The sequence below is a fragment of the Myxocyprinus asiaticus genome, chromosome 38 (assembly GCF_019703515.2).
Source record: "Myxocyprinus asiaticus isolate MX2 ecotype Aquarium Trade chromosome 38, UBuf_Myxa_2, whole genome shotgun sequence".
Classification (NCBI taxonomy): Eukaryota; Metazoa; Chordata; class Actinopteri; order Cypriniformes; family Catostomidae; genus Myxocyprinus; species Myxocyprinus asiaticus.
In genome coordinates, this window is record NC_059381.1 from 12,170,002 (window position 1) to 12,196,591 (window position 26,590).

General features: G+C 38.7%; 2 protein-coding genes across 4 annotated transcripts in view; both read left to right on the plus strand.

The window, feature by feature from the left end:
• ptpra (protein tyrosine phosphatase receptor type A) overlaps positions 1 to 14,839 on the plus strand; it is a 66,410-nt gene extending 51,571 nt beyond the window's left edge. For both annotated transcript variants that reach the window (XM_051677216.1, XM_051677217.1), the window contains exons 17-23: positions 1,688 to 1,781; positions 1,942 to 2,018; positions 2,816 to 2,950; positions 3,031 to 3,156; positions 3,370 to 3,521; positions 9,390 to 9,525; positions 10,193 to 14,839. In XM_051677216.1, the coding sequence (XP_051533176.1) occupies positions 1,688 to 1,781; positions 1,942 to 2,018; positions 2,816 to 2,950; positions 3,031 to 3,156; positions 3,370 to 3,521; positions 9,390 to 9,525; positions 10,193 to 10,267 (795 nt within the window). In that variant the 3' untranslated portion in view covers positions 10,268 to 14,839. The remainder of the gene's footprint in view (positions 1 to 1,687; positions 1,782 to 1,941; positions 2,019 to 2,815; positions 2,951 to 3,030; positions 3,157 to 3,369; positions 3,522 to 9,389; positions 9,526 to 10,192) is intronic.
• A 4,648-nt stretch (positions 14,840 to 19,487) lies between these two features.
• gnrh2 (gonadotropin-releasing hormone 2) lies at positions 19,488 to 24,975 on the plus strand. 2 transcript variants are annotated; one of them, XM_051677224.1, is made up of 4 exons: positions 19,488 to 19,605; positions 24,352 to 24,491; positions 24,637 to 24,720; positions 24,820 to 24,975. In XM_051677224.1, exons 2-4 carry the CDS (start codon positions 24,354 to 24,356, stop codon positions 24,856 to 24,858), a joined length of 261 nt encoding a protein of 86 aa, XP_051533184.1. In that variant the 5' UTR covers positions 19,488 to 19,605; positions 24,352 to 24,353; the 3' UTR covers positions 24,859 to 24,975. The 2 variants fall into 2 exon arrangements, with proteins under 2 accessions (XP_051533184.1, XP_051533185.1); XM_051677225.1 differs by having other exon boundaries at positions 19,573 to 19,598.
• The last annotated feature ends 1,615 nt before the right edge of the window (positions 24,976 to 26,590 follow it).

Consider the following 26,590-nt stretch of genomic DNA (forward strand, 5'->3'; position numbering starts at 1 on the left):
ATTTCTCATGCTCCCTGAACTACTCTTTCACAATTTGAGCCCGATCAATTTTGGCATTGTCGTCCTGGAATATGCCCATGCCGTCAGGGAATTAAAAATCCATTGATGGGATAACCTGGTCATTCAGTACATTCAGGTAGTCAGCTGACTTAATTTTATTGCTGCATAACATAGCTAAGCGTAGACCTGACCAATTGAAGCAACCCCAGATCATAACACTGCCTCCAGAGGCTTGTATAGTGGGCACTATGCATGACAGGTGCATCGGTTAATGCGCTTCCCTTCCCTTCATCGCTTAGGTTAAATCTGGACTCATCAGACCACATGACCTTTTTCCGTTGCGCCACAGTCCAATCTTTATGCTCCCTAGCAAATTTCAGATTAACTTCACTAACAATTGGCTTTCTTGTTGCCACACAGCTGTTTAGTCCCAATTCTGTAAATTCTTGTCGCACTGTGCAGGTGGAAATGCTCTTACTTTCACTATTAAACATAGCCGTGAGTTCTACTGTTGATTTTTTTTTTATGATGTGACTTCAAGCGTTTTAGTGATCTCTGTAGAGCTTGGTGATATGTAAAAAATATTTTTGCGATAATTGCCTTAAAAAATAGCACAATATAAGATTACATTGTCAACCCCTCTGCCGAGGGTCGGTTAATTTTTTTGCTTGATTGATTTTGCTTTAAAATTATTAATTTATTGAAACACGAAAAACATAAAAGACATTTCTAAAGTCATACTGCAATTTAAACAAAAAAAAACAAACAAAAAAAAGCAATAAAATAACAAAGTGATCAAAAAATCTTATTTAACCACCTCCCCATATCCAAACATTTACCATCTCCAACGGCTTCATTTGCCATCATGCAAGCATCCATCAACACTTCAATAATTTAATAGATCTGGACAAAAAAAATTAGCGTCATGTCATTGACACATTTCTGTTTTTTAGTTTTTTTTTTTTTATATACTTGTGCATTAAACAAGTGGTTCTCAACTGGTGGGTCACAAGTCTGTTTTGACAGATGCAAATAATGCGAGAACACTTTACAATAAGGTTACATTTGTTATCATTAGTTAACAACATTAGTTAACATGAACTAACAATGAACAACTTTTACAGCATTTACTAATATTGCTTAAGTTAATTTCAACATATAATACATTTTTTTAATCAAAAGTTGTATATGTTAACATTGTTAGTTCAGAGTTCATTAACTAATGAACAGTTGTATTTGTATTAACTAACATTAGCAAAGATAAATAAATGCTGTAAAAAATATATTGTTCATTGTTAGTTCATGATACCTAATGCATTTAACTAATGTTAACGAATGGAAACTCACTGTAAAGTGTTACCAGCGATGCTAAATACAAATAATAAAATACAACTGACAATATACGTGCATAGTTAAGATTGCAAAATAAATAGCCTTATCAGCTTTTAAAAGAGAGGTGAAAATGCTTCCAATATCTTTTGTTGATATCAAAGGCCATGCATCCAGTCAAGCTATATGGGTATTTTGGTGCAAATTCACTTGGTAATATGGTTAATATTAATACAATACTTGGCCCATAAAGAGTTGAGTATCGCTGTATTAAACTGTTCTATTATTTAGAATTGTATTAGATGTTTGGGTTTTTCTGATTTTTAATTCGTTATTATTTTTTCTCTGTCTCTTACAGAAACTCACCTCCATAAAAATCCAGAATGACAAGATGAGAACAGGGAACCTGCCTGCCAACATGAAGAAGAATCGTGTTTTGCAAATCATTCCATGTGAGTTGTGTATTCACTCTGTGTTTTGTTTTTTTGGGGGGGGGGATAACAAACATGACAATCTCTGCTGAAATAAATACTGTAACCAAACTGAGCTGCCTAGTTTTATGTGCTTATACTTTTATCCTTCTAAACCTCATTTCATCCCTGTTTCTCTCAGATGAGTTTAATAGAGTGATCATCCCTGTAAAACGAGGGGAGGAGAACACGGACTACATTAACGCCTCTTTTATAGACGTGAGTAAAAACTCCTCTGACCTCAGCCAACGGTTATTCCAGATTACAACAACACCGCTCAGTAAACCCTGGAGATAACGCTGCAGTATTCCACGCTCTGTTGAGAGACCACACAGCGTGCTCCATCATTGGTTTTGCAGCGGTTTAGACATGCATTTTTCAGCCATGATGTTAAACGGATGCCCATGTTGAGATAGTGAACATGTGTCTGTCTCCATTTTAAGATTGTTCATTTTATTAGTAGATCTTCAATGAGAGTGTATTATCTTTGCATTGGCCAAACGCCCAATTCCTCCTACTTTTTGGGTGGCTGAATCACTTTATCGAATGGTTGTCAGCAGAGGAAAACACCACAGCTGCTGTAATGGAAATCAGACTCACTATGGAATCTTGAAGATAACAATACTGGTGAACTAAAGCCTATTTTGGCATAAGTGATATGCCTTCTTAGACACAGACAGTTAGGGGCTGTGTTTGCATTCTTGTGTTAAAAACAGCGTGACTGAGTGCAGTTGAATCAAATAAAAGGTGTGTTTATAGGCGTAATAACTTTCATAGACCATTGCTAACAGTTGTGCACACTCAGTGCGCGTGAGCGTTGGAAAATACGTATTCCGCCCCATATTTGTCTGATTGGTCCATTGTTTAAAGCTGACATTGATCCGCTGCACTGCATGTCAGAATTTTTAATGCTGAAAAATTTGCGAGATGTGCCGTAACGACCAAGGATGTCTGTCTTGGAACACAAGAAATTGTCCTGTGTGAATGGCCCCTAATGTGTGTGTATGTATATGTAGGGCTACAGGCAAAAGGACTCATACATGGCATGTCAGGGGCCCCTACAGCACACCACCGAGGACTTCTGGAGGATGATCTGGGAGTGGAGGAGCTGCTCTATTGTTATGTTGACAGAACTGGAGGAGAGAGGACAGGTAGAAAAGAGGACTGCCTCTGTGTTCACCTGCTTCCTGTTTGCAGCTGTTTAGAGCATAAATATTCTTCCCTTCTGTAGGAGAAGTGTGCTCAGTACTGGCCTAGTGATGGTGTGATGGCTTGTGGGGACATGTCCATTGAATTAAAGAGAGAGGAGGAAAGTGAGAGCTACACTGTTAGGGACCTTCTCGTCACCAATAACAGAGTGAGTCCACTCCAGAGCATCTTCCAAAAACCATATAAATGTATGATTTATAAATGTATTTAAATGACATTTGAACCCCATTGTATATATAAATTTTAATAATAAATGTATTTTTTAATCGTCACATAAGAGTCCTTAGAACTGCATTTAAACATTGTTACAAAATATCTCTGATGCATTTCTGTGCATTCTGCTTGTCCTGTCTCCCTGCAGGAAAATAAGTCTCGTGCGGTGAGGCAGTTTCATTTCCATGGCTGGCCAGAGGTGGGCATCCCCACAGATGGGAAGGGAATGATCAACATTATCGCTGCAGTTCAGAAACAGCAGCAGCAGTCTGGAAACCACCCAATCACTGTGCACTGCAGGTAAGCCACATCTCCTTTTGCAACCAATGAGAAGCCTGAAACCCAAAACCCCACCAGAGACATCCTGTCTAATGTTTTAGCATGCATGTGTAGTTATGAAGGAGACAAGCTCAAACACATTAGTAAAGAAGCAAGCCAAAAATTATTTTAATGTAATCCAAGGCTGCTTCGGAAAGGTAAGGGGCCGCAAAGCTGGATCCCTGTACCCTCGAGGGCTGAACTTCTATATATATATATATATATATATATATATATATACACTTGCGGCCAAAAGTTTGGAATAATGTACAGTTTTTGCTCTTATGTAAAGACATTATTCTCCAAAGTGGTCTTCAACTGATCACAATGAATATTCAGGACATTAATAATGTGATAAATTACTAAAATCAATTTGAAAAAAATATTTCAGATCCTTGGCATTCTAGCTGTCAGTTTGTCCAGATACTCAGGTGACATTTCACCCCACACTTCCTGTAGCACTTGCCATAGATGTGGCTGTCTTGTCGGGCACTTCTCATGCACCTTACAGTCTAGCTGATCCTACAAAAAAAAAATTGTTTCTTTGCCCACTCTAACTTTTTTTTTTTTTTTTTTTTTTTTTTTTTTCTGTTTCCAAAGTGGCTTTGTCTTTGCAATTCTTCCCAAAACTTGGGTCAAACGTTTTGGGTTGCCTTCCACAAGCTTCTCACAATAAGTTGCTGGAATTTTGGCCCATTCCTCCAGACAAAACTGGTGTAACTGAGTCAGGTTTGTAGGCCTCTTAGGCCTCTTTGCTCACACATGCTTTTTCAGTTCTGCCCACAAATTTTCTGTCGGATTCTGGTCAGGGCTTTGTGATGGCCACTCCAGTACCTTGACATTGTTTTCCTTAAGAAATTTTGCCACAACTTTGGAGGTATGCTTGGGGTCATTGTCCATTTGGAAGACATATTTGCGACCGAGATTTAACTTCCTGGCTGATGTCTTGTGATGTTGCTTCCACAAAATATCCACAACATTTTCCTTCCTCATGATGCCATCTATTTCGTCAAAATCAAAAGTAACAGTCAGTATCTGGTATGGCCACCAGCTGCATTAAGTACTGCAGTGCATCTCCTCCTCGTGGATTGCACCAGATTTGCCAGTTCTTGCTGTGAGATGTTACCCCACTCTTCCACCAAGGCACTTACAAGTTCCCGGACATTTTTGGGGGGAATGGCCCTAGCCCTCACCCTCCGATCCAACAGGTCCCAGATGTGCTCAATGGGATTGAGATCCGGGCTCTTCGCTGGCCATGGCAGAACACTGACATTCCTGTCTTGCAGGAAATCATGCACAGAACGAGCAGTATGGCTGGTGGCATTGTCATGCTGGAGTGTCATGTCAGGATGAGCCTACAAGAAGGGTACCACATGAGGGAGGAGGATGTCTTCCCTGTAATGCACAGCGTTGAGATTGCAGGCAATGATAAGCTCAGTCCGATGATGCTGTGACACACCGCCTCAGACCATGACGGACCCTCCACCTCCAAATCGATCCCGCTCCAGAGTACCGGCCTAGGTGTAACGCTCATTCCTTTGATGATAAATGCGAGTCCGATCATCACCCCTGGTGAGACGAAACCACAACTTGTCAGTGAAGAGTACTTTTTGCCAGTCCTGTCTGGTCCAGCAAAGGTGGGTTTGTGCCCATAGGCAACGTTGTTGCCGGTGATGTCTGGTAAGGGCCTGCCTTAAAACAGGCCTACAAGCTCTCAGTCCAGCCTCTCTAAGCCTATTGCGGACAGTCTGAGCACTGATGGAGGGATTGTGCGTTCCTGGTGTAACTCGGGCAGTTGTTGTTGCCATCCTGTACCTGTCCCACTGGTGTGATATTCAGATGTACTGATCCTGGGCAGGTGTTGTTACACGTGGTCTGCCACTGCGTGGACGATCAGCTGTCCTTCCTGTCTCCCTGTAGTGCTGTCTTAGGCGTCTCACAGTACTTACATTGCAATTTATTGAACTGGCCACATCTGCAGTCCTCATGCCTCCCAGCAAAATGCCAAAAGCACATTCATGCAGATGAGCAGGGGCCCTGGTCATCTTTCTTTTGTTGTTTTTCAGAGTCAGTAGAAATGTTTCTTTAGTGTCCTAAGTTTTTATTACTGTGACCTTAATTGCCTACCGTCTGTAAGCTGTTAGTGTCTTAATGACTGTTCCAGAGGTGCATGTTCATTAATTGTTTATGGTTCATTGAACAAGCATGGAAAACATTGTTTAAACCCTTTACAATAAAGATCTGTAAAGTTATTTGGATTTTTACAAAATGTTTAAAATACAGTGTCCTGAAAAAGGGACGTTTCTTTTTTTGCTGAGTTTAGATACTTGTCTACCTGTTTCCTCCAGCATCTTCACAAGGTCCTTTGCTGTTGTTCTGGGATTGATTTGCACTTTTCGCACCAAACTACGTTCATCTCTTGTAGACAGAATGCGTCTCCTTCCTGAACGGTATGATGGCTGCGTGGTCCCATGGTGTTTATACTTGCGTACTAGTTGTTTGTACAGATGAACGTGGTACCTTCAGGCATTTGGAAATTGCTCCCAATGATGAACCAGACTTGTGGAGGTCCACAGTTTTTTTTTTCCTGAGGTCTTGGCTGATTTCTTTTGATTTTGAAAGTAGGCCTTAAAATACATCTACAGGTACACCTCCAATTCAGTACACCTCAGAAGCTAATTGTGTAAAGGCTTGACATCATTTTCTGGAGTTTTCCAAGCTGCTTAAAGGCACAGTTAACTTAGTGTACATAAACTTCTGACCCACTGGAAATGTGATATAGTATTAATTAAAAGTGAAACAATCTGTCTGTAAACAATTGTTGGAAAAATTACTTGTGTCATGCACAAATTAGATGTCCTAAACGACTTTTCAAAACTAGTTTGATAATATTATATCTGTGGAGTGGTTAAAAAATGAGTTTTAATGACTTTGTAAACTGTAAAATTATAAGATAACATTTTTATAGAATGAATGTTGGAATGTTAGTTAGCGGGATAGTTCACCTAAAAATGAAAATTCTGTCATCATTTACTCACCCTCATGCCATTCCAGGTGTGTATAACATTCTTTCTTCTGCTGGAGACAAATTATGATTATTTAGAAAAAATGTCTCAGCTCTGTGGATGAGAGACAGATCAATATTTATGTCCATGGCATTTTTTACTATATCCACTTTACAGGTGCCACGTGTGACATACAGATGTGAACGTGAAGATTTATAGTAAAAAAAATGACTTGAATATTGATCTGTTTCTCACCCACACCTATCAAATCACTTCTGAAGATATAGATTTAACTACTGGTGTCTTATGGATTACTTTTATGCTGCCTTTATGTACGTTTTGGAGCTTCAAAGTTCTGGCCACCATTCATTTGCATTGCATGGACTTACAGAGCTGAGATATTCTTCTAAAAATCTTCAATTGTGTTCTGCAGAAGAAAGAAAGCCATACACATCTAGGATGGCATGAGGGTGAGGAAATGACCAGAGAATTTTCATTTTTGAGTCAACTATCCCTTTTAGTGATTAATTTAAATATAAGGGGTGTTGTATCGGTTAGATTTTCTGATATAGATCAGTTCTGTTGTCACTGTGATCATCAACTTACAAACACCATGACATACACCAAAGAGGTGTTCTGAAACAAGAGCGATATATCCAAAATAAGCACCAAAAGTCTTTCAGTGACATACTTATAACGATTTGTTCATCCCCCTCAGCGTTTTGCGCTGAAGTAGATCACTAAAAAGCATTCGCGTCAATGCGTCTCACCGCCATCACTGCAGGAAAAACTGTTTTTTTTTTCCTGTAAATACTGTTGTCATGACAAGTACATATCTCTGATGAGCTATTCAAGAATTTGGACAGGTTTGCGCCGTGTTGAGTAACACTCACGCGGGCCGTGTTTTGAGTAGTGCTGGTGTAAACTGTCAGACTGTGTGCTAAATCTAGAGGGAATTGTTAATACACTCAATCAGCAGTTACAGAAATACTCAAACCAGCCCATCTGGCACCAGCAATCATCCATACGATTATCTAATCAGCCAATCGTGTAGCAGCAGTACATCAAATCATGCAGATACGGGTCAGGAGCTTCAGTTAATGTTCACCAGGTGACTTTCTTCCACTGCTCCAAGGTAGGTGCTTTCGCCAGTGGACAGGGGTTATCATGGGCACTCTGACCGGTTTGCGGCTACCCAGCCCCATACGCAGCAGGGTGCGATGCACCGTGTGTTGTGACACTGTGGTGAGCACAGCAGGGCCAAGCGGCATCTGGGCAGAGCGAGGCCGGGAAGATAAGTGGTGAATGGGTTCCACCTGTGTGCCACACTGTTCTCGCATTTTCAGTGAGGGCCAGCGGGAGTATTTAAGGAGAGGAGATGAGAGAGAGAGATGCACTAAGCTATCTGAGTGTGTCTGTGTTAATGTGTCTGTTGAAAAGCAGAGCATGTGTTGTGGACCGCTGAAAAGCAAACCCTTTGTGTGTGACACTGAAAAGTGTTTTATAGTTCATAAATGTCTACGTGTGTTAAGCCAGTCCCAGCTTCCTCCTTTCCCATCCTTGAATTGTTACATTGGTGCCGAAACCCGGGAAGGAGGAGGGATGCGCTGTTGCTGAGACTTTGCCGCTGCTATCCGCCATGGGAGGAGCCGTGGCCGGGGGACGGAGGAGTCACCACCGGGAGTTGGAGGAACCGCTGCCATCTGCCAGGAAGGGGAGGGGCCATTCCGTCCGCCAGGGGTCAGGGGATTCGCTGCCTTCTGCCCAGAGAGGAGCGGCTGTCATCCGCCAGAGGGTGGAGGAGTGGTTGAGGACCAGGCAACGGCGTGTCTGGGGACTGGCGAGCAAGTTTTTCTCCCTCTCCCCTTCCTTCGTCTCTCCCCCAGGTTCCCAGGAGGCGGGGTGGACCACTGGCTGGCGGAACAGCCGGAAGGGCAGCGTCTGCCCTCCAGAGATGGGGGGAGTAGGTCAGTCCGGCCTGAATCGGGCGGGGGAGGAGTGTGATGAGGAGGAGGGCGTGGCCGGGCCGTGAGGGTTCACGGCCGGCGCTGAGTCAGCTGATCAGCAGGAGAGCGAGATAACGGGGAGCCGGAGACGCCAGTTTTTTGGGGGTTTTTTTTGTTTTATGTTGTTTTAAGTTGAATTTCTGTAATTAGTCACGCTGACTGTTCTGCCGGTTCCTGCCTCCTCCTTGCCCATCCTTTACCACGTTATAGACACATTCCTCCTGTAACCATCATTAACATTTTCTGTGACTTGATCATATTTTTCCCCATTCTGGTGGTTGATGTGAACATTAACTGAAGCTCCTGACCCGTATCTACATGATTGTATGAATTGCACTGCTGCCACACAAATGGCTGATTAGATAATCACATGAATAAGTAGGTGTACAGGTGTTCCTAATAAAGTGGTTGATGAGTGTATATATGTATAAGTATATATTATAAACACAGTCAATACAGCATTGTACACTACCGTACTTTAGCTTATTACAAAACAACTTATTCAGTCTAACTCTATATCCTAAAATCTGCATGGAGGACTGGAAACCAACTTTTAGCTTACCAAGTTTTACTTTTATGGCAAGTTGAGTAAGATTCAGTGGTTTTGCAATCCTGGAAGACTGCCAACATCCATAGATGCTTGGTGTGACTCCATCTAAACCTGCTCATCATTACCACTCAACGCCAGCTAATGATGAAACAGTGACAAAGTTGCTGTTTCCACTGGGACTTCAGGATCAGCCAATTAAGAGGCTTTGCCCTGGGAAAGGAATGCAGGAAACTGACTCATATCCAGGAAGTGTTGGGTAATTGATGCGTTTGTGTGTGTGTGTTAACAGCGCTGGTGCCGGGCGTACAGGGACGTTCTGTGCTCTGAGCACGGTTCTGGAGCGGGTGAAGGCAGAGGGCATTCTGGACGTTTTTCAGACGGTGAAGAGTCTAAGACTACAGAGACCGCACATGGTGCAGACACTGGTGAGAAAATACATGTTGATTACGCTACTGTGTTGACCAACTGAATTAAACTGAAAGGCAAATTACCGAGAGCAATTACTCGACTAAAGTGATTTGGAAGATTGTTTGCTGTGTAAAATTATTAGAGGTGTATTATTATGTTGGGTTGTTCTAAACCCCTAACCTTAAGTATAAAACCCTGGCATGTAACTTACTCCTTTAACTAACATATGAATGATAACTTGGTGTATGTGTAGCCTAACGAGGAGAGGTGTGCTGTTACTTTTCTAAGAGGTCAAACTTATGATTTTCGTTTTGCAGATGATAAAACGGGTGAAAAAAATCCCATAGTCTTTCCTGTACATTGAAGGGGGGACTCGGTACATATCTAGCAACACACTTCAAACCTCTCACAACGCCCTAGCAACTGCATAGTAACAAACTAAAAACCTCTCAGAAAGCCCTAGCAGCCGCATAGCAACACATATTTTAAACCACTCAGAACGCCCTAGCAACGACATAGCAACACACTTTAAACCTCTCAGAATGCCCCAGCAACCACATAGCAACACGCTTAAATCCAGTTTTTGATGTGATCTTGATTATACAATTCTTTATAAAAAGGCATAAAACATGTAATGATATCACTCTTTTTTTTTCTCTCTCTTTTTTTTTTTTTTTTTCACAGGAGCAGTACGAGTTCTGCTACAAAGTTGTCCAGGAATATATTGATGCCTTTTCTGACTACGCCAACTTTAAGTAAAGCCATGGCCAGCTGAAAAAGGATTGGACAGACTCTCCCAGCCTCACACAGAGGACATGCACTCACATCTACACTCACACAAACACCACAGAAATACTCGACTGGGAAAAGAGACAGACTGTCAGCACAAAGCAAAAGGGAATGGAAATCCTTTGACCAACAAGAACGAGATGAAAATCATTGGTGATGAAGATGGAGAAAAAAAAACAAAAACAAAGAAAACACCATTAGAGATGCCTTTTTAAATATTTTGTAAAATTGCTCTTGTTAATATGGCCGTTACCTATTTCTCTCAGTGTAAATATGCTCTTGTTACTTTTTGTTTTTTGTTTTAGAAGCTGTTCTGTTGCGGTTTTAGAGTGACCTTTCAAATATAGTTTTCTCTGGTATATGAAAACATACATTTTTGAAAACGCCGTTGTAGAGATGCGAAAGAGCGGTAGCCTGTGGCAAGATGAGGGTGCTTTTTCACTGATGTTTTTACAAGAAATGATTTCCACCTTTTTCTGCAGTTGAGTGACTGAAACTTATTTGAATAGCAGCTCAATCCTACTTTTGCTGTTGCCTGTAGCTATGTAGTGTATGATGCAGCACTGCTAAAAAAGCAGCTTAAACAAGCCTAAGACAGTTTGCTGGTCTTAGCTGGTCTGATCAGCTTGATCGGACTGGTTTTAGAGGGGTTTTGGGCACTAGAAAAATTTGGCCAGGGTGGGAGACCAACTATAACCAGCTATATATATATATATATATATATATATATTATTTTTTTATTTTTTTCTCAGTAGGGATCAGAAATGACCAATCGTAATGCTACACATCAGTGACAGAAAACAATACTGCAAGCACTTGCGTTCACAGAAATGCATTAATAGAGACACATGCTGTTATTTTACTTCACTGTGCTTTTAAATTGTGTTCACTGGAATGACGATTAGGACATTTTGATTGGTGGATTGGATGATGTCACCTCTCGATGCGTCAGATATGGTGTCTATTTTAACAGGTGTTCTTTCTTTATTTAGCATCCTTTAGAATACACCTTAAACATCCTTTTGAAGATGTTGCGGCTGAGACTTGTGTATTATGAACTGTGCTACTTTGTTGGATCCATTCTGTTACAATGTGTCAGACCCAACTTCGCTTATGTCAGTGTTCTGTTTTGGTTTAGACTAGACGAGGATAGAAGACGATTAAAGACACAATCAAACTTAATGGAAAGGAATAGTTCTCTCAAAACTGAAAATTCCAAACTGTATGACTTTCTTCTGTGAACACAAAGTCACCTTTTACTATCCTTGTATGGAAAAAATATCCATTGAAAGCGAATGGTCAGGATGTCAGGCTGAATAGGGAGGCTGTCAGTCCCTAACATTTTACTTGATGACATCATTTGTGTTCCACAGTATAAAGTAAGTAATACGAGTTTGGAACAGTATGAAAGTGAGTAAATGATGAAATACTTTTCATTTTTGGGTGAACTATCACTTTAAAGAGAAGAAAGAAGTCTTGAGGGTTTCAATTTTGCAGATACATGGCCTTAGAGGAAATATAGTTTGTCCTCACAGACTATTGTGTAATATTATTTTTATTTTTTTTCTACCTTCCTTTCTTTTCTTGATTACTCTTAACAGCACCTTTTGTATTTGCGATTGTAACCAAGGAAATGACGTGTTTACTTGCCCGGACATCTGTTGATTGGCCTTAACTATTGTACTTGACAATACTAACGTGTAGGCAGTTACCTTTCCTTCCTCTGTTGACTGCCTCGTAGGATCATTGGGGGTCATTTTCCTCAAAATACTTATAAGGTACAGTGTGCAAAGGTTATTCTAGAAATGATCACCTGATCATCTGTTCCTGCCCATGTAAAGGACTTCAGCCGCTGTGCTTAAGTCAATGAGCCCCTTCAGCTCCACTGAGCCAGTTAAAAAGATATGCAAGATACTTTAAAAAGTGAATACTTTCATTAGCAACTTCTCCAAGCCTGTGGCTTGCAGAACAGATACCCATTAATGTCTTGGCATTCAAGTCGTCTCAATTGTTGATGTGTTTTACCTTAAAGGGGAAGTGTCACAAATGGATCACTTCCCATTAGATCGTTTTTAAGACAGAGATGCCATGTGATTCAGCTAAAATGTGTAAAGATGATTGATTGTTATTGGAAAGAATTCTTGAATTATTTCTTGTAAGTATTGCAGTGTGGCTGGTTAATGTTACAGTTACCACCTGGTTTAGGTTATCTAATGTTTTGTAAAGGTTAATCCCTTGATCCACACTGCCTTGTCTTATGAAATGTATGTAATAGATCATAAGTGTATGTAAACCCAATGGGTGTCACTCTAAAATAGTCACCTTTCAGTCATTCCAGATTAACAGGGATCTTGATGGATCTTTTAAAGTAGTTTTTAGATTATTTCAAATTTATGGATCAAAGAGAAAAGGGCATGTTACAGCTAAAAGGTGCAAAGTAGGTCCATTTTATAGGCTTTTATGAGTTCATCTTAAAATAGAGTACTGTGCAAATGTTTTAGGCACTTGTGAAAAAATGTTGCATAGTGAGGATGTCTTCAAAAATAATGACATAAATTGTTTTCATTTATCACTTAATGTCATACAAAGTCCAGTAAACATAAAAAAAAAAAACTAAATCAATATTTGGTGTGGCCACCTTTGCCTTTAAAACAGCACCAATTCTCCTAGGTACACATGGACACAGTTTTTCTTGGTTGTTGGCAGTTAGGATGTTCCAAGTTTCTTGGAGAATTCGCCACAGATCTTCTGTCTATTTAGGCTGTCTCAATTGCTTCTGTCTCTTTATGTAATCTCAGACTGACACGATGTTCAGTGGGGGTCTTTTTGGGGGCCATGACATCTGTTGCAGGGCTCCCTGTTCTTCTATTCTAATATTTTCTATTGCAAAAGTAATGTTTAGGAGTCAAACATTTATATTTCCTATTGACACTAAAGTAGCAAATATAAATAACCATCTTAAGACAAAAAGACTTTTGCACAGTACTGTATATTCCAGGAAATGCTGACAAATTCACTTAAAAATCATGTGTGCATGCGATTATACGAATACAGGTTTTGTGTTTTACCGTTGTGATCTACTTAATGCCACATTAACCCCTTCTTCATGAAACACTGTGCCAGTACCAGCCTCTCCAAGGCTGGATCCTTCTTTAGACGTGCGGCTGGGAAAGTGCCTCGATACGTTTTTGTAGCTTGAAACATGTCCCGGTCCGTTCTTTTGTAGCCAATGCTCTCTCAATCCCAACCTAATGCACTCATAACATATATTTGGGAAATATTGTGGCCGATTCACAGCCGTGTCCCATATGGCATATGATAATCTGTACTGGAACCCAAATGATAAGTGCTTCGTTGCTTCTTAACCCTGATTTGGCTCCTTGTTTGTAGTGTGCCAGGTTATAAAGCTATTTTTCAATTCTTCGCCAATTATTCCCATTATTTAATCAATGGAATCTCTTGAACCCACAATCATGTATACTGTAGGAAGTCTTCTAGTCAGTTCTCCACACTGAAGGGATACATTTTCACCATAAAATGAAAATTCTGTAATACCCATGTCAAACCCGTTTTTTTTAATTTTTTTATTTATTATTTTTTTAAGTTTAGCTGAATGTTTTCACTGCTCTTTTACATTCAGTGGAAGTGGATGGTGCCCAGGGGCTGTGAAGCTGCAACAACACACCATAAAAACAATTTTTTTTTTTTTTTTTTAACCTTGACGGCAGTGGGTCAACCATGCACTTTTATTACGTGGAAACGAGCAGTGTCAATATTCTTAAAAATGTATTTTGTGTTCTACAAAAGAGACTCATTTTACATCTAAATATGTTTTGGAGCAACATAATGGTGAAAAAACAATAACAGAATTTTCATTTTTGGGTATACTATTCCATGAATCTACAGAGAGCAAGACAGCAATGCTCCTTTGATTAAGAAGGGAAGCCACGTGCCTGGAGGCCCCTGTTGAATGTCACACTCTGCTCAATGAGAGAGAGGCAAAGATACGACCTGCTCTTATAAGAATGAATAAGTGTGGAATAAGAAGAGATTTGTTCTTCAAACACCTACTTTTTAGTATTTTATTTTCTCTTAATCTCTCTCTTTGACTGGATAATTTCTAAATTTTATACACCTTTAGAGCACCTGCTTATTTACGTTCCATAAATCCTAAAAACGTTCCTCTCTTTTGAGTCCCCTTTCCACTTTTTCTTTCCTTTTCATGCACTCTTCTGTAAATAATGTAAGGTTATTTATATTTCATTCCTATCTGTTGCCTTATTTGTTTTCTCTCTTTGCTTTTTTTAAGATCCTTGTATATTAAAACTGTATTGGGACCATTTTGAAATGTATTAGATGTTTTCTTTTTTTTTCTGTTTTTAATTCTGTATTATTACTGTCTTAATTTGCATCTGTTTTTCTAATGTTTTATTCAAATTTGAATATATATGTATATATAATTATATATATGATGCAAATTATATATAATTATATCATGCCAAACGGCTTTTCTAAGCAAGATATTGTTAAAACCTAATAAACGTGCTTGATTTTATCAGCTGTCATCAATTCATGTGATACTTTGTATACATTGTATATACGTACACACTAGAGGTAGACCGATATATCGGTTTTACCGATTAATTGGTGCAGATACAGTTGTGCTCAAAAGTTTGCATACCCTTGGAGAATTGGTAATATATGTACCATTTTTAAAGAAAACATGAGTGAGCAGGTAAAAAAACATTTATTTCTTATGGGATTCATATTCAACTGTAGGTTATAACAGAATGGCACAATCATAAAACAAAACATGGCAACAAAGAAAAAAAATGAAATGACCCCTGTTCAAAAGTCTGCAAACCCTTAGTTCTTAATACTGTTTATTGCCCCCTTTAGCATCAATGGCAGCGTGCAGTCTTTTGTAATAGTTGTCTATGAGGCCCCAAATTCTTGCAGGTGGTATAGCTGCCCATTCATCTTGGCAAAATGCCTCCAGGTCATGCAAAGTCTTTGGTTGTCTTGCATGAACCACACGTTTGAGATCTCCCCAGAGTGGCTCGATTACATTAAGGTCAGGAGACTGTGTTGGCCACTCCAGAACCTTCACCTTTTTCTGCTGCATCCACTAGAGGGTCAACTTGGCCTTGTGCTTAGGTTCACTGTCGTGCTGGAAAGTCCAAGAGTGTCCCATGCGCAGCTTTCATGCAGAAGAATGCAAATTGTCTGCCAGTATTTTCTGATAATATGCTGCATTCACCTTGCCATCAATTTTCACAAGATTCCCATACCTTTAGAGCTCACCGCCCCCCCCCCAAACATCAGTGAGCCACCACCATGCTTCACATTGGGGATGGTATTCTTTTCACTATAGGCCTTGTTGACCCCTCTCCAAACATAGCGCTTATAGTTGTGACCATAAAGCTCTGTTTTGGTCTCATCACTCCAAATTACAGTGTGCCAGAAACTGTGATGCATGTCAAGGTGTTTTGCATTGGCGCAGTAAAGGCTTCTTTCTGGCAACTCGATCATGCAGCTCATTTTTGTTCAAGTATCGTTGTATTGTGCTCCTTGAAACAATCACACCGTCTTTTTCCAGAGCAGCTTGTATTTCTCCTGAGGTTACCTGTGGGTTTTTCTTTGTATCCCGAACAGTTCTTCTGGCAGTTGTGGCTGAAATCTTTCTTGGTCTACCTGACCTTGGCTTGGTATCAAGAGATTCCCAAATTTTCCACTTCTTAATAAGTGATTGAACAGTACTGACTGGCATTTTCAAGGGTTTGGATATCTTTTTATATCCTTTTCCATCTATATAAAGTTCCATTACCTTGTTACGCAGGTCTTTTGACAGTTCTTTTCTGCTCCCCATGGCTCAGTATCTAGCCTGCTTAGTGCATCCACGTGAGAGCTAACAAACTCATTGACTATTTATACACAGACACTAATTGCAATTTAAAAATCCACAGGTGTGGGAAATTAAACTTTAATTGCCATTTAAACCTGTGTGTGTCACCTTGTGTGTCTGTAACAAGGCCAAACATTCAAGGGTATGTAAACTTTTGATCAGGGCCATTTGGGTGATTTCTGTTATCATTATGATTTAAAAAGGAGCCAAACAACTATGTGATAATAAATGGCTTCATATGATCACTATCCTTAAATAAAAGATGCGCATGATCAGTCATATTTTCAAAATCAATGCCAAAATTTCATAATTTCTGCCAGGGTATGCAAACTTTTGAGCACAACTGTAGTTGCTTTTTGAAACTATCGTTATCGGCAAAAATCTATGAATTTTTTAATATATTTTTATCCTCACTTCAATGCATACTTTATTTTGATAAGATGAATGAATGAATTAATTAAGTGTTCTAAATTGAAGCAAGAGCATGCAGAGACTTTTTAGAAATGTGCCCCAAAGCACATCCATCGTGTATCCAACTTTCTTGTGAATAATAATAATAAAAAAACTAAAAAAAAAAAAAAAAACTCACATGGTGATATACAAAATCCTCAATCTGGGGAATATAGGCTAAAAAAGCTTAATTTGGTAAATTCTTAAATATAGAGCCGATTCTCCATTTCAAAATAAAAGTCCCCAAATAAGTAAGTATTTTTTGGGCTTGTTTATAGTTAAAAGTCCTCCATTTTTTCTGGTTATTATTGGGCTTTGGTTGCACAATAGACTGAATCTAGAATATTGTTTATTTTGGACTCTTGTAACCTCTGTCTGTGCCCGTTGTAGTATGGAAATACTCCGAACATTTTTTAACATTCTATAAATCTATTTTAAATACCATCTGCCAATTAATCGGTTATCGGCTTATTCGGCCACCTTAGTTATTGGTATCAGCAAAATTCACTATTGGTCGTGATCTATAGAATAATGGGAATCATAAAAAATATTATTATTTTTTTATTTTTTTTAAATCAAAACTAAAGCGTGTTAGTGTAATGAGAATTTGGTGGGGATGTGCTCGGTTGTCATGAAAATAATGTCACAATGCCCACAATCTTTATGCAATTATTTGCTAATTTGATTTTAGGGTGAAATTTGACCTTGGCATGTCTTTGTTGGATTCAACCATACACATTACAAGCAACGTATGCTGAAACTTTTTTAAATTATTAATTACCTGTATAAAATTAAGTTTACCAAATAATGTAATAAAACTATTTATATACTTTGATTTATATACAAAATTCCATCTTTTCAAAAAAGTTCAGGGTGTGAGTCATGTCACCTTGTGTCACCTTGTCTGGCATCCTTCCTGGCCCTGTAGTCCTGGTGTCAGAACTGGGGAGTGGATGGATTATCGCAACAGAACATCTGTGCGTGTTTAAACACTGTTTGACAGGAACTCAATCAGAACTTGAAACTTGAAAATGAGTCAGACGACATCCGTCACTCTCCCTACTCCAATCACCCCATGAGGGGATCTTCTCTGTAATTAAGACCCATGTTAGGCTGGAGTGTTTGCACAATCTCTTGCTGCTCGGGGGTCTCCGAGCGATGTGCATCTTGGGTGTCAAGGGTCGCAAAGGATGGATGTGAGATCACAATGGCCACTTTTTACAACTCAGAGGAAATGAGCTAGACATTAGCTTTTAAATAACACATGCTCATCAGTCATCATATGATATTGAGGTCATTATTGAGTTGCCATGTCTAAAACATTAATGCACAGAACAATATATTCATTCATTTACAGCTACATTTAATGTAAATATCTACAATGATCAGATTTAGATAGCTGACTCCAGTGAAACAAAATATGTTTCTCTAGGCTAATACATTTATTTGTCTTAATTATGAGATATAAACTTGTAATCATGATTTTATTTCTCGTTATTACAAGATATACGCTCACTTAGCACTTTACTTGGAACATCTGTACACTTATTCATGCAATTATCTATCATTGTGTGGCAGTAGTGCAATGTATAAAATCATGCAGATACTGGTCAGGAGCTTCAGTTAATGTTCACATCAACCATCAGAATGGGGAAAATATGTGATCTCAATGATTTCGACCGTGGCATGATTGCTGGTTTGAGTATTTCTGTAACTGCTGATCTCCTGGGATTTTCACGCACAACAGTCTCTAGAGTGTACTCAGAATGGTGCCAAAAACAAAAAACACCCAGTGAGCGGCAGTTCTGCAGACAGAAACGCCTTGTTGATGAAAGAAGTCAACGGAGAATGGCAAGACTGGGTCGAGCTGACAGGAAGGCTACAGTAACTCAGATAACCACTCGATAACCAATTGTAGTGAGCAGAATAGCATCTCAGAATCCACAACACGTCGAACCTTGAGACGGATGGGCTACGACAGCAAAAGACCACGTTGGGCACTTTAGGACCATAGTGTTCCTAATAAAGTGCTCAGTAAGTGTAAAATTGCAATTGTTAGAAAGGTTAGAACTCGGAATTGAATCACAATTATGAGAAATAAAGTCACAATTTTTTTTTTTTTTTTTTTTGTGAGTTAATTTCTCAGAATTGTGAATTTAATCCTTGTGATTGCAGAAATGTGATTTTGTTTCTTATAATTACAGATGAACTTGCAATTGCAAGTTTTTTTTTCTGTCTCGTAATTAAATTGTGACTATTTCTCGTTATTAGAAGATATGAACTCGCAATTGCAGGAAAAGTCTGAATTGCCTCTCTTTTTTTATTATTCCTTGGTGGGATATCACAATTGATAAAATAGCAGTGGAAAAAAATAAGGAATGAGTAGGTGTGTCCAAACTTTTGCCTGGTTGTGCATTTTCTTCTCTTTATGTCTAGTTCTTTTGCTAAGTCCACCCTGTTTAATTAGAACTTTGGCACATGATGCTGTAAAAAATATTTTTTATTGACTTGTTTTGAGGTTGAAATTTTGTATTGCGTAAGTGATGTAATTGCCAAAAGTTGCATGTTTTTGGCGTTGTCACGGGGGTTAACAGTGTTTGGAGATGATAATTGGAATTGAGCTGATCTTACACATGCTCTCCTCCCAATGGAACCACTCTGACCACGAGAAGCGTGTGAGGACTGGGGAGGTCAAAGTGTGTTGTGTATTTTTGGACAGGGAGGAGAGATCTGGTGTGGGACATAAATTGTGAGGAAGAGGAGAAGGAATATTTCAGAGAATGAGAGGAAGACATATCTCAGAAACTGAGAGCTGAATCTCTGTGATTCCACTGAACTGTTCTGAACTGTTGAGGACAAGGAGACCCAATCAGGATTACCAAGAGCAGGACTTCACAGTAGAGGACCTACTACTAGACAATACTTCAAGAAAAGACGTGCCCCTAGGTAAAAGGTAAGAACAGTTGATTTTAGTCTAACTTGGACGTTTTATTTTCATTTGGGTAGTCATTTCAGAATTAGAATTGATTGTGCTAATGTTATTATTTTAATCCTACTTTAATTATTATTTTAAAAACATAACATAACTTTTTCCCTCTGAATGAATAAAATTAGCTACATTTTCTTAATAACACTACTTGTTTTGTCAATTCAAATGTAATGATAATTTAGATTGTGTGCATATCTGTGTGACATCTTTACAGATTTTTACTTACTATATTACTAAATATAAATCTGAATATGAACATGATATTTAACATTGTATATATGTAATTGTATTAATAGATAACGTGGAAAATTAAAAAAATATCAGTGTTAACATATTACAATAAGTTAACATTTTTAAAAACTTTAGGTATCAAGAACGAAAAATTACCTTTTTTAACAGCATTTGTTCATTATTCATCTTGGTAAATGTTAATTTACAAAAATGAATGTATAAATATTAAATCATAATGCATTTCCTAATGTTAACATATACAACTTTTAATTTTAAAAATATATTAGTATATACAATTAACTTTATATGAATGTTATATAAATGTTATATGTAATATTATATGAAATTAACATTAGCCAAGATTAATAAATGTGTAAAAGTTCATTGTTGCTTCATGTTAACTAATGGAATATTCCGGGTTCAATAAAAGTTAAGCTCAATCGACAGCATTTGTGTCATAATGTTGATTACAAGAAACAATAATTTCGACTCGTCCCTCCTTAAAAAAACAAAAAAAACAATCTGTGTCACAGTGAGGCACTTACAATGGAAGTGAATGGGGCCAATTTTTGGACAGTTTAAAGGCAGAAATGTGAAGCTCATAATTTTATAAAAGCACTTACATCAATTCTTCTGTTAAAACTCATGTATTATTTGAACTGTATAGTTGTTTAAATTGTCATATAAGCCATTTTAGGGTTTGTTGACATCGTCATGGCAAAGAAGTTGTAAAATTGGAAAACAGAAAAGGTTAGTAAGTGATTTTATCACACTAACATCATGTTAGCACGCATATTGTTTTTGTCTTGTGGCTATACTTTTGAAACAGTGAGTATTTTAACATTTACGGATTGGCTCCCATTCACTTCCATTGTAAGTGCCTCACTGGAACAGAGATTTATTTTTTATTTTTTTGTGGTAATCAACATTATGCCACAAATGCTGTCGTTTGAGCTTAACTTGTATTGAACCCGGAATACTCCTTTAACTAATATTATCGAATACAACCTTATATAAAGTGTTACTAAATAAATTTTAACCCACATAATACAAACTCCCTTGTAAAATATACAAAAATAGTTAACTAAATGTGAAAACAATAATCACATGGTTAAAACACATGCTTTAATTTAGGAATTTATGGAATGTCTGATGGTTATTTCACTTCATGTGAAATAAAAAATATATACAGTATACATATATATATATTGCATTTTAGGGTAAACAAAATGTCATTGCATAATTTTTATTGTGTGAAGATTTTATTAACTCAGTTTTGCCATATTGTGATCATTTTGACACCATCGTCATCGTCACGTTATCTGAAGCTCTACTGTTGGAAATACCTATCGTCCTGAAATTGTTTGATAAATAAAGACAATTACTTAATCAGTGGCACCCAGGCGCGGACTGGCCACTGGGAGAACCAGGACATTTCCCATTGGGCCGGCCGCGAAATGGAGCCACATGGGCCGGCGCATTATGTGGAACGCGCCACAAAATGCCGCCGCAATATGCGGATGGGGGCAGTGATATGCAGTAAAGAACAGCAACCTAAAAACTAACCTTCCAAGTATTTTATTTTTCATTCACATTTTTCATAATTTTTCTTCATCATATTTGATTATTTGAGGTTGACAGACAACAGTGACTTAAATTAGTGAAGTAGGCTAGCATTTAATTAAAGGCAGAAAATAGATAGGCCAGCAGTTACTGGCATTTGAATGCATTATAATGAACAGATGAGAAAAACATTCAAGTATACACTTTCTACTTAATATATGATCTTTTTATTTCTTCCCTTTTCTCCCCAATTTGGAATGCCCAATTCCCAATGCGCTCTAAGTCCTCGTGGTGGTGTAGTGACTTGCCTAAATCCGGGTGGAGGAGGACAAATCTCAGTTGCCTCCACGTCTGAGACAGTCAATCCATGTATCTTATCACGTGACTTGTTGAGCACGTTACCGCGGAGACATAGCACGTTGAGGCTTCACGCTATTCTCTGTAGCATCCACGCACAACTCACCACGTGCCCCCACCGAGAGCGAGAACCATTTTATAGCGACCACGAGGAGATTAACCCATGTGTCTCTACCCTCCCTAGCAAGGCCTGGCTGGAGTCACTCAGCACATCCTGGATTTGAACTCGTGACTCCAGGGGTGGTAGTCAGCGTCAATACTCGCTGAGCTACCCAGGCCCCACTTAATATATTATCTTAATATCTAATCACCTTAGTCGCTGTCTGATAGCTACACTACATGACGATTTTAAAGTTAGATGTTTTGTTTTTTTTGTTTTTGTAGAAAATGCTATGAAGGTTTTTCAAAAATGTATGAAACCAAATTGGACACAAAGATTACATTTCTGAGAACAAAATTTTTACAAATCATCCACTGGCTATAGTAATCTAATATTATGCTATTGCCTCTTTATGAAGAGAGTGAGTTTACATCATTTTCATCATAATTACCATTAGCCTATTATTATTAATCTAGCAAGTTTCCCCAACTAACAATTTTTGGTTTCCAGAACGATCCCAGAACAGAGCTTTAAGGTACGTTTTTGGTTTTCCATGAACATTTTCTTTACGGAAATAGAACGTTTGTTTTAGGTTGTAAATAATGGTTCCCCTACGTTCCCTTAATCTCTTAAATTCTAGATCCTTTCTGCAACCTCAATAAACAGACATGCCATCAATAAATTCATTATTTATTATAATGAATTATAATTATTATATAATAATTAAAATCAGCCATAACACATTTTGGAAGACTTATATCCTTTATGCAACCCTTCTGTGCTTCAACACTGAAAACTGTGCCTTGTTTTTCAGTTTCCTAAAAACTTCCTCAGCACCATTAATATGCAGATATTAAAAAAAATTATTACAAATAACCAGTGACTCCAACACAATTGAGGGTTTTTAAAATCAGAAATGTATTGACAGACATAAAAAAATTGAATAAACATTCAATGAACCATTTAATTACCCTTAACCAGGCTAACGTTAATTTCAGTTTAGTGGAGATATCTCTGTTTCTCTTCAGTTGTAGCCAATAAATAGAAAACTTCTCCGTTAAACTTACACATCATATTCTTTTCGATTTTATGAGTCAAATCAAATTATTAAAATTTAGCCTATAGTTAGTCTCACATTTACAAGTAATTATTTTAAGGAAAGCAATAGAAAGAATGTCAGTCAGTGAATCTGTCTCCGAATGACCGTTGAGTATAATACTCAGTGAGTATTGACGCTGACTACCACCCCTGGAGTCACGAGTTCGAATCCAGGGCATGCTGAGTGACTCCAGCCAGGTCTCCTAAGCAACCAAATTGGCTTGGTTGCTAGGGAGGGTAGAGTCACATGGGGTAACCTCCTTGTAGTTGCGATTACTGGTTCTTGCTCTCAATGGGGCACTTGGTAAGTTGCGCGTGGATCGCGGAGAGTAGCATGAGCCTCACGTGCTGTGATTCTCCATGGTGTCATGCACAACAAGCCATGCGATAAGATGCGTGGATTGACAGTCTCAGAAGTGGAGGCAACTGAGACTTGCCCTCCACCACCCGGATTGAGGTGAGTAACCGTGCCACCACAGGACCTACTAAGTAGTGGGAATTGAGCATTCCAAATTGGGAGAAAAAGGGAATACCAAAAAAAAAAAAAAAGAAGGAAATTGCGCAAGAGTGCGAATTTCTGTGGATGAATGAAGCACATGCAGATAAAATGCGCATTCATATACAGTATAGCCTGTCCTTTAACATGATTGTTAGCAGTCACATTGACTGGCTGCTGCATTATAAGTGAACATACAGTATGTGACTGGGCAAACAAAAGTAGTGACTGTAAATGCGTTTCTACAAGCTGCCATTATCAGGAGCGCACAACAACACGTGTCTTAAATCATCAACAAGCAGAAGATGAAGTTTGTTTCCCACGATTGTAATTCCGGTCTTAATATATTTATACCACCTCTGTGCGTTAAATAGTCTATACGCACTATTCATTGTAAACCATGTGAAGTTTCAGATGCTCTGTTTCTCCACGTCAAGATAAAATGCAATGTTTTTTTATTTTACTAAATTATGATAAAACAGCTATAAACGTCCCACGTGGAACAAATCTTGGATGAATGGGACACAAAAAGTAGGCAAGCTAATTCTTAATTATTTTCCAAATGAAACTAGGCCTGTTTGTTTAAGGAAGACAAATTCAAATTCATATTTACAGTCACTGTGAGTCTTTACAGTGCGTACAGTGACTTGGGGTCAACTTGGGGAAAATATATCTCTTTTACAAGGTAAAGCATTTGGTGAAAAGTGTTGTATAAATGCTTACTTGGTTGTTTTGTCCAAGAGCTTGTTTTGTTGTTGTTAAGTGCCACTGGTCTTAATGTGTCAGCGTAACAATAGTACCCCTTCTCTCGCTCTCTGATCATCTCATATATCTCTATTTTAACTCTTCTTATTTCTTTCCCCAGTAATGGTGCACATCTGCAGGCTGCTTATGGTGATGGGGATGTTGCTGTGTCTAAGTGCCCAGTTTGCCAGCTCTCAGCACTGGTCTCATGGCTGGTACCCTGGAGGAAAGAGAGAAATAGACACTTACGATACCTCAGAGGTGCGTTAACGAAGCCTTATTGCTGAAACTAATGCTCAATGCCAAACCAATGACAATCAGTTCCAGGCAAAACAAGATCTAAAATACTGTCAGAATAAGACTGTTTTTTGGGATGTGGCCCAGAGGATTGTGCTCTCTGTAACAGATTTCAGAGGAAATTAAACTCTGTGAGGCAGGAAAATGCAGCTACCTGAGACCCCAGGAGAGAAATATTGTGAAGACAATACTGGTGGGTCTTGTATTATCCCCAATAAATAGTAGTTACATAAGCTATTAGCATGTCTGGATATTGTGGGGTGTAACTAACTTGTTTCAACCATTTTAACAGCTGGATGCGCTCATCAGGGATTTTCAAAAGAGAAAGTGACATCATGATGCCTTCTCAGCCAGTGTCCAAAGAAATGTCCTTTTCAGCCACTTTTCCATGTAAATGGTGTTATTTGTCATTTCTGTAAATTTGTGTATGTCCTGTCTTTTGTTTAAGTCTCATAACCACTGTGAGTATACTATATGTGTATCCATTTGCAGCAGTTCCTACAATAAATGGTTTTGTAATAAATTTTGGTATTTTGTTTTAGTTGTTCTGCATCTTAAATTACAGTTTGAGGTCTGTCAATCATTCTTGCTCAGACAAGAAAGAGAAAGTAGTGACTCGCCTCAATCCAGGTGGCGGAGGATGAATCTCAGTTTCCTCCACATCTGAGACCATCAATCCGTGCATCTTATCACGTGGCTTGTTGAGCGCATTACCATGAAGACCTAGTACGTGTGGAGGCTTCACGCTATTCTCCGCGGCATCCACTCACAACTCACCATGTGCACCATCGAGAGTGAGAACCACATTATAGCGACCACGAGGAGGTTAACCCAACGTGATTCTACCCACCCTAGCAACCGGGCCAATTGGTCGCTTAAGAAGCCTGAATGGAGTCACTCAGCATGCCCTGGATTCAAACTTGCGACTCCAGGTTTGGTAGTGAGCGTCTTTACTTGCTGAGCTACTCATGCCCCTGATTTTTTTTTAATGATATGCAGAAAATGTTTCGTCTCCCTGAAAGATAGGCTATCAGTGAAATGAGTGTCCTGAGATTTCTCACAGGTCTCTGTGACAGCACTACAACTGTGTAAACCGCAAACCGAGGGCAGACAAATTCGCTAATCAGCCAATCAGAAGACTTTAATTTGCTTTCTACCTGTCAATAATTTTGCACATTCTCATACAGTGGCATGCAAAAGTCTGGGCACCCCTCGTCAAAATTTCTGTTGCTGTGAATAGTTAAGTAAGTAGAAGATGAACTGATCTCCAAAAGGCATAAATTTAAAGATGACACATTCTTTTCAACATTTTAAGCAATATTAGTGTATTATATTTATTTTGTACAATTTTAGAGTGAAAAAAGGGAAAGGAGCACCATGCAAAAGTTTGGGCATCCCAAGTGATTTGAGCTCTCAGATAACTTTTACTAAGTTCTCAGGCCTTAATTAGCTTGTTAGGCCTATGGCTTGTTAACAGTCATCGTTTGGAAAGGCCAGGTGATGCAAATTTCAAAGCTTTATACATACTCTGACTCCTCAAATCTAGTCCCAACAATCAGAAGCCATGGGCTCCTCTAAGCAGCTGCCTAGCACTCTGAAAATTAAAATAACTGATGCCCACAAAGCAGGAGAAGGCTATAAGAAGATAGCAAATCTTTTTCAGGTAGCCGTTTCCTCAGTTCATAATGTAATTAAGAAATGGCAGTTAACAGGAATGGTGGAGTTCAAGCTGAGGTCTGGAAGACCAAGAAAACTTTCAGAGAGAACTCCTCGTAGGATTGCTAGAAAGGCAAATCAAAACCCCTGTTTGACTGCAAAAGACCTTAAGGAAGATTTAGCAGACTCTGGAGTAGTGGTGCACTGTTCTACTGTAAGTTTGCAAATGAACATTTAAACAAGCCTGATGCATTTTGGAAACAAGTCCTGCGGACTGATGAAGTTAAAATATAACTTTTTGGCAGCAATGAGCAAAGGTATGTTTGGACAAAAAAGGGTGCAGAATTTCATGAAAAGAACAACTCTCCAACTGTTAAGCACGGGGGTGGATCGAACATGCTTTGGGC